The following is an 11,491-nucleotide window of genomic DNA, read 5'->3' as shown; positions in this document are numbered from 1 at the left end:
TTTTTATTTAAATATCTTGCATTTTAAGCCTTGTGTTACAAACTGTGGCTCTGTAGAGAACAATCAGAGAGTCCGCCAACAACAGAAGCATAAATATAGGAAACAGTCATTAAAGGAACTGATCTTTGTGAACTAACACTGACAGGATTAAGTGCATTTGCACTGAACACATGTATTCATTTGTTTGATGTGTTACTTAAAATAAAGCTTTTAAAAGTTTAACTCTAGGGGTCCCAGTTGCTTCTCCTGTCTGCTTCTGGAAGGACAGTCCAGTTCGGGGAAGGCGTTCCCGCGGCGAGCCAGTTGAAGTCATCCACCTGGTTCCAGTTGTTTCGGTCCCGGTCCAAACCCGAGGCGGTGAAGTCCTCCTCCAGGGTGGGATAGGACCAGGAGAACGGGGCGAAGCTCACCCCACGACAGTCCTCTATGATGGCTCGGCTGGTGACGTGCAGATACACCCGTGTGTCCGTGGTGTTGTGCGTCCGCAGCTGCTGACAAGGGACGACCAGAGTGCTGTTCCTGCAGTGGTCGACGAACACCGAGCTGGACACGGGCCCGCACAGGATCTCGCAGCTGTCGATGTGTTTCAGGTGCAGCGTGCTGGGGGAACCGAACAGACGGACCTTGCAGTTGGTCAGGTGAGTCAAGAGCACGTCTTGTTTCTGGATCTCCTCAGCTGTCTTTGTCAGACACACGCTGTCCATGTTGGAGATGCCGCACTGCTCTGAGGGTGCAGCTTCATCTCCATCCACCTTGGTGCCACCTGAGTCTGCAGCTGGGTCTGACACCGGTGCAGGAGACGCTTTATCTGTGGCTTTCATGCGAGCTCGGAAGGCAAACTTCTTCTTGGGCAGAGCCTCCTCTCTGATCTCAGTGAGGGAGGTCTGGAGCTTCTGGAGGGCGGCCTGGGCTTGCCTCAGGTCGTACTGCTTCAAAAACAACACGCTGTCGTTGAGAAACTTCTGCAGCTGCAGCGTTTTGGCCGTCGCCTCCTCCAGGGTTTGAGTCACCGCAGCCCGGTCGGCTCCGGAGCAGCCGGACAGCAGCTCCTCGATGGACGCCCGCTCGGTGTTGAAGGTGCTGGAGAAATACTCGCCCTGCTCCTCCGCGACAGACTGGCTCTCCTTGGCCTCCTTCCTCCGCTCCGCATCCTCGGCCCGGGCCTGGTGCCGCTTCTGCAGCCGCTCTTGTAGCTTGGCTGCGCCGCTTTCCTGTCTAACTTCAGCCGCCGCGTCCATGTTTTGGTTTTTACTGCGCTGTCAATTCTTGCGGAAGTGGAAACTAAACACTTTCTTCTTCGTGACTAAGCAAAGTTAAAGGTGCGTTACCGCCACCTATTGCACCGGAAGTGTCATGGCAGTGAACCACCCGGACATTGACTGTAAATTAATGTTAAAAATTAAGCATAAAAATAAATTTATAATAATTTTCTATTCACAAAAAATTGAAAAAGCCTCCATTTGTATGAATATCTATGTGCCTTATTTCCTGACTCACCTCTTGTATTTTTTTTGACAGATTTTAATTTAATTTAATTTTTTTAATGTATTTATTATTATTATTTACTGTAGCTTTGTCTAATATTTCATTCATTATAACTGTATTATTTTATTTATCTGTTATTGATTTTCACTTGCTCGGTTGTTTAAAACTTGTATTATCTTGAATACGATGTTACATTTTTGATGGTGCAATAAATAAATAAATAAATATATATATAGATTAAAGGTTTTGGTCACTGCAGTGTGGGTTTTCAGTACAAAAAGTCTTAAATGACGAGACACTGTGTGCAGAGACAGATCCTTGCCCTGTTCAGCACTGAACTGGCGAGCAACTCCAGCTGCAGTGCTGAACCAATTCCCCGTTGAATGTCTTTGCATAATCCTGTCCTCTCGTGCACTTGTTTTACCTTTTTGAGGGACTTAAATGAATCTGGCTCCTTGTAAAGTTCAGTTTTTAACCTGCTGTCTCAGGGTTTCAGTCGCTTTACAGTAGCTCGCTATTCGAAAGTAACCAGGAGAGCTGCCAGATAAATAGGGTGTGTCCAAAAACAAGTACATTTACCAGGCTAACACCAGTAACTGGGAGGGATCTGAAAGTGTTCTCCAATTTTTGTTGTTTGTTTTTCACAAAATAAAGGTTTTTGTTGAAGTGCCTTGGTTATTTAAAAAACATGCTAGGATAGCAGGGGTATCACCAAATTCTGAACAATAAGGAATAATAACATTTTCAGAATAAGTGTTAATCAAGTGTTAATAATGTGCTCTCTAATTTGGATCTCCACTAATCTACTATATATATATATATATATATATATATATATATATATATATATATATGTGTGTGTGTGTGTGTGTGTGTGTTTTTAAATGTTTAAATGTATTTTTTGTTTGGTTTTATTTTCTTTGTTTTCTGGACAAGTGTTGTATGTGTATTTTGGCTCATGACAGGATTATTTTAATTAAAATAAAATAAAATAATGTCCTAACCCTGCCTCTACAAAATAAAAGAAACCAATATTTCCCTTCATCCTTGGTCTACTTTTATGTCTTTTAACACGTGTTCACTGTTGTTTTGGTTGTTACAGTATTACATAGTATAATTGATTTGTAATATTAAATATACATAAATCATGGTGGCATATCAGAGAGACAATAATATATTAATAAAACTTAAAAAACTAATGTGAGTGGTTTTAAGCCATACAAATTGAGAACTATATTAACTTTTATCATCATCAGAGCATAAAATATGTGGATAAGCAGGTATCTAGTGCTTTCACATTTAATTTAATGTATTTATAATATTATTTATACATGGTGGAATATCAGAGAGACAGGAATATATATATATATATATATATATATATATATATATATATATATTTTAAATGTGAGTGGTTTTAAGCCACACAAAGTGAGCACTATATTAACTTTTATTATAGTCTGAGTATAAAACATGTGGATTACCAGGTATCTCTTTACTTTCACACGTAATTTTGTTTATTACAGTATTAAAAAAATGTCACATTTAATGTATTATAATATTAAATATACATGGTGGCATATCAGAGAGACAATAATATATTAATATACATATATATTTTTAATGTGAGTGGTTTTAAGCCATACAAAGTGAGCACTATATTAATTGTTATTATAGTCTGAGTATAAAATATGTGGATACGCAGGTACCTCTTTACTTTCACACACACTGTCATACCTGAGCAACCTCAAGGTGTGTCACACACACCGGAGGCCCGCCCTCTACCGTCGGTAATGATTAGGTCTAATAATAACAACATCTGTCTGATATTCATAAGCGCACAGGAACATGTTATTATAATTCATAAAAACATATAAAAAAGTGTTTATTAGCACTTGTTGTTTTTATGGTTCCTATTTAAATCCAGAGCCCCGCATGCGGCCGTGGTGCACCGGTGTTTTTCGGTCGCCCTGCTCTGTGCACTACCCCGACTAACCCGTGCGGTGATGGCGAGGAAACCCCGTTGACAAGGCACTGCTTTTTCATGACGGTGAGTTTCCCTTTGAGTGTATTATAATTTTGTGATAAAAATTTCAAGGAAAAAACACACACAACCTCCTTCCTCCCTTCCTTCAGGGAGGGAAGAGAGTTTGAGCGGAGAGAAAAATCTATCCGAGGCAGAACAGGGACAGGCGAGAGAAATATATATGAGTGGGAGAGAGGGAGAAGAAGGAGGAGGAGGAGAAGGAGGGGGGAGCAAATTAAAAGTTGCCAAATGGAGATATTGGGTTTCAAGAGGAGTGAGACAGGAGTGAACCGGGTTTGCCTCTTTTGAGTCGTCTTCATGTTGTGCTATTCGGGGGGGAACGTGTCCGGCTCGACGCGGGGTTCAGTCCTCTGGCAGTTTGAATTCCAACCGACGTTTACACACAACGGGCGCCGCGGCTAGCTAACCGAGAACAGGCCGGTGTTTATGGGTAAAAAAAATGCCGCGGAGCGACCCGGAGAGAGCTTCCCGACCAGAACACGGTGTCGCCGCCGCTTCTGTCGCCGTTGCTAGCACAGTCACCCCCGGTTGTAAACGCGTCGGCTCGGTATATCGAAGCAAATGTGACGTTTTTCATGCTGGCAGATGAGCCACGGTAGAGGACAAATGAAAGCCTCCCCACCCCGAGATAGAAAGATCACGTCAGCGACGATGAGCCACAGGGCTGGACACGACGGGCGTTTTTGTGCTGCTTGAATGCGATTATCATTCTGTCGATTCAGTCTATTTTTGGAAATTAAACTCGCAAGCTGTACATTTAGCCGGTTTACCAAACCAACGGTGGTTACCGTACACGGCGCCAGCAGCAGGGGCGGACGTTAGCTCGGTCTGCGTCGAAGCCTGCATGCTAGGGCGGATTTCGGACACCGCATTTGAGCCTTAAATCACTCAAACTGTTAAAAATTCTTAGATAAGATGGCTTTAAGGGGATATATTTGCTCAAAACTGTCGATAAAGCCGATTATCCGGTGCTTTTGAGTTACTTAAACGCTCATTTTGACGCATTTTTAGCTCTACCGTCCTATTTTTATTTAAATGTGACGGTTAAATGTCAGTTGGTAACCTTAGAAACGTAACGTGTTGGGATAAACGGATGAGTTCTGGTAGTTTAACGGTTCTTTTGAATTACTGCGACAAATAAGTGGGGGTGTAATTATTATTTTTAATTTATTTGACATAAAACACTCGATATTTAAGAGTTTAATGTGAAATAAAGTGTTGCTGTTATCGTTTGGTTTCGGTTTTTCTTTGTAATGGTCGACATCGCTTTACTGCGCATTTTTGCAACATCGTGTCCACTTTAAAAGGACAAAGGAGCCTCACTGTTTAGTGGTAGCTTAATCGTCTCTGCTGAGAACATGAAGCCGGTTTTGTTGCGTATATTAAATAAGTAACAGTCTGTAATATGAGCGTTTGGCAGGTTCACTTGTGTTTTTAAAAGTTATGGTGTAGTCAGTCCTCTTTCCAAGTCCCTTTTTTGTACGGCAGCCCTGTCGTTCTTTGTTCTCCCTGAATCAAAGATGGAGGCTGAACGTGGCTCTGTTGTAAAGACAGTCTGTGGCATGGTAACAGCCATTTTGTAGCACTGCAGTTGCAACATTTTGCACCATGGGAACACAGCCTACACGACTTAAACACCAAGGCCACAACATTACATACCATTTAAACACCATTTCACTCAAATGCTGACTTAACATGCTTTGATTTCTGATACATAAATCCCCAAACCATGTGCTCCACATTGCTTAAATACAACTATTAGATTAAAATAGAGAAAATAACTTGACAGATATCCCAAACACTCATTTCCCATCATTTTGCTGGATCAAATTAGTGCTCAACGTCTTGGTTTTATCCCCATAAGATAGCTGCGTACCTTTGCTGGCTGACACAACATAAAGCCAACACCTCTTTCAATGTTGAAGCTCAAACAACCACAGTATAAATGGAGCAGGGTGGAGTTATTTACACTCTAATGGCCATATTCAGTCTGTGCTGACAACCAATGTGGGACAGCAGAGGAGGGTAATGGGTGGGAGTTTTGTGTGTCAGGGACAAACATCTGTAGGAGGGGATAAAGGCCATCCTGCCCTGTACTTGCAGTCTGTACAGATCACCCACAACATTAAAAAAAAAAAAGTCCCCCTCCTTCTGTCCACTCCCCCATTTCACACATTCATCTATTTCTATATCCCACCTACCTCACTCTCCATAACATCCTGTATTTCACACGTTTGATTGTGTGTTACTGAATGCCGTTTCTCACCTTGCAGCCCAGAAAACAAAGGGTGTTAAATGACTGAATCCATGCTTCCTGCTGGAAATCTGTGAGTGAGATGTCCTTACTACTAATATGATAATGCACCCTTTACAGCTCACAAACAGCTACTACTTCAGAATAAAAATAAAGTGATCAGTTGAGGTTGTCATGATTGCTTCAGGTTATTGCTCCATGCTAAGTTTCCATGCTAATCATGAATTACCCAATTTTACCAGCCATCACTTCACCTGCTTCATTTGATCAAGATCTCCCTCCGTACTCTTTCAGGTGTCATGGATGATGAGGACGATCGCCATCTTCTGGATATTTTAGGGTAAAAAAACCCTTTATAAAACTGCCGTTATGGACATACTATGACTTTATGAATAAATTCACCATGCAATCTCAAGTGTGGCCACACATTTTTGTATCCGCAAACTTATTTTTTGCCATATTTTTGTTGAATTAGTGAAGTTTATAATCCATTGTCCCTTTCACCATGAGGGTATTTCCTCTCACTTTACTCCAGTACCAGTTAACCGCACACAAGTACAAAAATAAAGGTATGTAATGCTAAAATCTCCTCTGTACCCCTTTTAGAGATGTGGATGCGTTGAATGACTATCTCCATGGCAACAACAGCAAGTCTGTGAGTGTATTTACAGTCATACCTTACAAAGTTTGTCTGGATAGTTTACTTCCCTTTATTTGCATAAAGAATCCACCGATCCTCTGTTAAATACTGTCTCTGTTTCTGCAGATTGAGGAGGATGATGTAACAAATGCAGTCTATGGGTCGGATGGATCCTTCTTTTCTAATGAAACGGTGAGTGTAACTGATTACCTTGATACAATCAAACAAAACCCCAATGTTAAGACCCACTTTGGGTGGTGGTAAATCAGTCAAGACAGTCGACACTGTTAAGAGCCAAGGAGAGTTGATCTGAATGTTTCTAATCAGGGGAAATGCACTATTGAATGCTACTGTGTGATGAGACGTAAATGGTAAGCCAAGAAACACACGTGTATGAGACAGACGTACGAGGAAGGCCGCTCACATTTTCTCTGAATGCTTCATTTAGGCTGGCTCCAACTCTGGCCTCAAGGATGGCTCTTCGACTATGGGTGAATTCGGCGAGGATTCAACAGGGGCAGGCCTCCAGCTCTCCAGCAGCCTTTCATTTATCGAGGATGAACTGGGGTCTGGGAACTCGCCTGGAGGGGTGGATCTTGGGGGAGAGGACCAGCCCTTTGACATCCTACAGAAGTCTCTCATGGAGGCGGACATCACGGAGCAGACGCTGGCCCAGGAGGCCTTACTAGACTCCCAGCCAGCTCCCACTCTGGTGCAGGCTCCTGTTCCCTTTCCTTCCCAGCTGGTCTCTGGGGGTTACGGAGGGGGGGTGGGTGTGGTTACCACGGCGACAGCTGCGTTCCCCACAGGCCAGTTCCTGCAAGGGGTGTCCCAGCTTCCCAATGGCTCCGCCCAGCACATCCAGGTGTTGGGCTCGTTTGGGGCAGGTGGTGGTGTGATGACTCTGAGCAGCTTGGAGAGAACGCCTCAGCAGATTTTGCTGAGGCCGGGGGCGCCTGTAGCTGCGGCGGGGGCCGCAACAGGGGGGCAGGTGTTTGCCCCTACCCAAGGGCAGGTAGGTCAAGTCGGCTTGCCTTTCAAAAACATCCCCCTTCAAAACATCATCATCCAGAGAGGCCCGGGAGGGACCCAGACTCTTGTCAGACCTATCCAGCCTAAACCCCTTCAAGCTGGGGCTCAGACTGTCTACAGCCTTGGTCTTCAGCCCACTCCCAACTCAATAGCTAATGTAGTTAACGCTAACACTGCTTCTCCAGGGGGGCAGTACACAGCCAATGGCTCCATTGTAGTGCAGTCGCCCCTGGAGCAGCAACAAGCACAGGCCCAGACAAATATACCACCTGGACAATACTTGCTGCCCAGCTCATTGGCACTCACTTCGGGCAGCACCATCCACAATGGCCCCGCTGACCCCAACTCAAATGCCCTAATTACCAGTCAGAACGCGGTGCAGATTGTTGCAGGGCAGAACTTCAGTGCACCACCAGGAGGCCAGCTCATTTTGAATCAGGGAGTAGTCTGTAGGAGCCAGGTCGGGGGGACAGTAACGCAAACATGGACCGGAGTTTCTTGTGGGAACCCTGCTCCTGTGCAGTCATCGTGCGCTCCTGGGCGGCTGACTCTGGTTGGTGCGGCGACGACGGGGATCGGCGGTCAAGGCCAAGTGTCGGCTAGCCCCGTTCAGCGCCTTCTAGTGACTCAAACTCAGAATTGCACTGCCCTGTCTCCTTTAGCTGGTACTGTGACGCAGGAACAAGAATACAGACAGGTATGGTTACACGTTACTGGTGGTAGTGGTGGTGGCTTTCATCCATTTTCCCTTTCCTGAAAACTGTCATTTAATTAACATCATTTTCTTTTTTCAGAATTCTTCTTCACCTGCCCTTAAACAGGCGCAGCTCAGCAGCATCCATGGTAACAAAGGCTGATTCATTTATTTTCAAGTCATTAAGGATCTATTTAAATGTAGTGTGCCACACTTAATGAGGTTGCTTTGCTGTTTGTGTGGTCTTTTTCAGCCATGACAACCATTACACAAGATCCAAAGCTGAACTCTCAGGTATGTCGCTCATCTTACACCTTGTTACTCTTGTACTCATGTATATGGTGTATATTTAAGGTGTAACGTGCTGACAAGGACAATATCGACGGAACAACTTTATTAAGTACCCTTTTTTTTTATTTATAGATCAGTGCTCACAAGAGACCTGCCCTCCCGCCACTTACAAGAGGAGAAATGTGAGAATGAGTTTTCGATATTTTCCTTCATGTGTTTTTATGGCTTGTCATACAACTACTGAAGGAGTTGTCCCCCCCCCCCATCTCTGTAGGATTTTACAACAGTTGAGGAAGGATCATGCTGGAGTTCAGACCCTAAATCAGCGTCGATTCAATTCAATCGAGGATGCACTGCAAAGACTCCTCCCGTACCACGTGTTCCAGGGGACTCCACCCAGCGGGGAGGAGTTCTTACAAGGTACAGCCTTAAGATGTATCAGCTTTACCCTAAATCTGCAGGAAAGGCAGGAAACTGCAGCCATAAAGTATGTTTAATGCATGTATTTGCGAATCAAAGCATCCAGATAGAGTTTTGTGTCCTTTTGTTTCACCGTTACAGTGGATGAAGAATTTGAGGTAGTTGCAACTCAAGTACTGAAGAGGACCCACGCCATGGTGAACAAATACAGACGGCTACTAATGGTGGAAGCTGAGGTAGGCATGCTTGCATACACACGTGTTTCATGTTATGACATGCACAGGGCTAACAGGTTGCCTCTCCCTTCCCTGCAGCGTTCCAGTCCGTCATCAGAAATGGTGATGATTGACCGGACCTTCAACCAAGAGGAGCGCGGCAACCTGACACAAGACAAACGCATGGTACTAGTGGATCCAGGTATATAAAAAAGAAGGCTAAAGCTTTTTTTTTTCTCACAGAAACGTTTTTAAAGTGCCCTGATCGGTCAGCTTCTTGTGCATCCACGCTCTCGGCATTTCTTCACTGTCATTGTAGCTGGGAAATGACTGTAACAGCACTGTAGCTGCACTTTCTACCTTTACACAACCGTACAGAAGTCCTGATCTCTCATTTAAAGGCACAGTTTCTGAATACAGGCTGTGTGCATTTCAAGTGTTTTGATAATTTCACTGTATTTATAAAGCACCTCGATCGGCTTTATAATCCAGAAAGACATAAATACCTCACTTTTTACAATATGGGGCCTTCAACTCTTCCTATCTTCTCTTGTTTTATAGACACCTTCTTGGAAGACTTCTGTTGTGGAATGAAATCCAAACTTTTCAAAGATCCCTCCCCTTCTCAGTCGCCGTCGTCGTCCAGCTGCAGCAGGAATCAGTCAGACAGAGGCTCTACGGAGCCAGCGTACAGGACAGACTCCAAAACCGGGTATGGAGACCCGGGAGGGGGGGCAGATGTAGGACAAGGTGCTGCAGCAGACAGACTCCACCCTCCACCCTTAGAAAACAAGAGCGTCCTGGAACTGAAGAGTTCCCAGCAACACTACGGGCCCAGCGGCGCCAGCAACAACAACCTCATCCCTCCCAACAGTTATCCCCAAAGTAACCCCTCACCTTTTGCAGCAAGAGGACAGACGCACTACCAGGGGTCTCACCAACTGTCCTCTCACCCGATCCAGCCCCAGTACCCCCCTCCGCTCTCCTCGCCCCCTCACGCCGACACAGACCCCGCTCTAGAGGCAGCGGTCAAAAGCATCTTGGAATGTCAAGAGTGATATCATCCCTTCTGCGTGTACGTTTTTATTTTTTCTTCTTCTTCCCCCACAACACTGTGTGAAGAGAGGTTAACTCTGCTCTCAGGCCTATTGTCTTTGCGATACCACCTCCGGTCATGTAGCATGTATTTAGTTTGTTTTGGTTGACTTCTGGGGGAGTTTGAGGCATGACGTAGGAGTCCATCAAGGTGCCAGGTAAACGCGGGCACTTCAAATGACCTATGAAGATTCGGGAATGTGTGCAATGCGATGTACTCACAGAATATTCTTGTTTACTTTGACATCATTTTTAAAAGGAGCAGGGTGTGCAATTTCAGTCGCCTGAATATAGGAGTGCCCCTCTCTTCACACATATTATTAATTTGTTGTGCCAGTTGAACACCCCCCCCCCCCACTACCTATGCTGAAAAATAGGGATGAGGAGGAGGGATAAAATGACGACTCTGTGCCTAATTCTAGGTTTCTTGTTTTGAAGTGTTTACATGAAGGAGCTCTATTCAAAAATACCCATTTACTCAGTTTTCACTTCCTGCATTATAAACATGCACAGTACACACACGCGCACACATGCTTTAGTGCGACGTGTTAAGTAGATCCATGGTGCAGAGGTGTAGGTTTCCTTCAAGGTAGGCTCAGTAAAGACACATTCACATAGACAAATTGCACTAAACGTACTGTTGCTTATTTCAGGAACTATATGAATATGTGGCTCTTGTGGATCTCCAGTGTACGCTAGGTTAAACAGAATGTGAATACAACCAAAATGTATTTGCCTGCTTTCAGCTGCCTGCAACAAGGATAACCTCTTAATCCCACTAGAAACTAGTCACATATATAGTAGTGTTACTGTACTCGGCAATGCTTTTTTTTCTCGTGCTTAAGTCACATTTTCTTTGGCATTTTTTTCTTTTGTACCTTAAAGGTATGTAAGCCCCGACACAGACACAGGAGATACTCGATGTCAGCCACTTTTATCATTTCACTGAGTGTTTGTGTCAAGGGGAGGTTAGTCCTCAGATTGAGGAAGATATTTTACAGTATCTTTATTTTTTTCTTGTTTAGATTTTTGTTTCCTCTTTTGTTTTTTGTTTTTTTAGAAATGACATTTAAAAACGAACACTGTCATTTGTTTGTTGTGAAGTGTTCCCCGGCGTTGTGAAGATGACGATACGGTCATCAGATGAAATGACTGATTGTACGTCTGTTGGTCTGCCTTCTGCATATAGTTGTGTATCGATCATATTCAACCTTGACCATCAGTGTGTGTGTTAATCTGCATGCACACACACTGGTTTGTGACTATGCTTTCACGTAGTTGGGTTGTGCGATTGCCACAATCTTGACTTTGTGTTTGC

General features: G+C 44.2%; 2 protein-coding genes across 2 annotated transcripts; one reads left to right on the top strand and one right to left on the bottom strand.

Annotated features, from left to right (window-relative positions):
- On the bottom strand, positions 1-1,256 carry tbcc (tubulin folding cofactor C). The gene has a single exon (XM_083933163.1). It carries the CDS (start codon positions 1,236-1,238, stop codon positions 225-227), a length of 1,014 nt encoding a protein of 337 aa, XP_083789289.1. The 5' UTR covers positions 1,239-1,256; the 3' UTR covers positions 1-224.
- A 2,180-nt stretch (positions 1,257-3,436) lies between these two features.
- bicral (BICRA like chromatin remodeling complex associated protein) lies at positions 3,437-10,136 on the top strand (the record flags this gene model as incomplete). The annotated part of the gene is made up of 13 exons (XM_083932509.1): positions 3,437-3,535; positions 5,806-5,859; positions 6,081-6,126; positions 6,393-6,441; positions 6,553-6,618; positions 6,875-8,155; positions 8,253-8,301; positions 8,406-8,446; positions 8,576-8,625; positions 8,718-8,863; positions 9,005-9,099; positions 9,178-9,280; positions 9,640-10,136. Exons 3-13 carry the CDS (start codon positions 6,086-6,088, stop codon positions 10,134-10,136), a joined length of 2,418 nt encoding a protein of 805 aa, XP_083788635.1. The 5' UTR covers positions 3,437-3,535; positions 5,806-5,859; positions 6,081-6,085.
- Positions 10,137-11,491: the final 1,355 nt, after the last annotated feature.

This window comes from Echiichthys vipera (genome assembly GCF_963691815.1).
Source record: "Echiichthys vipera genome assembly, chromosome: 18".
NCBI lineage: Eukaryota > Metazoa > Chordata > Actinopteri > Perciformes > Trachinidae > Echiichthys > Echiichthys vipera.
The sequence above is the reverse complement of the archived record's forward strand: the minus strand, read 5'-3'. Positions and strand labels throughout refer to the sequence as shown.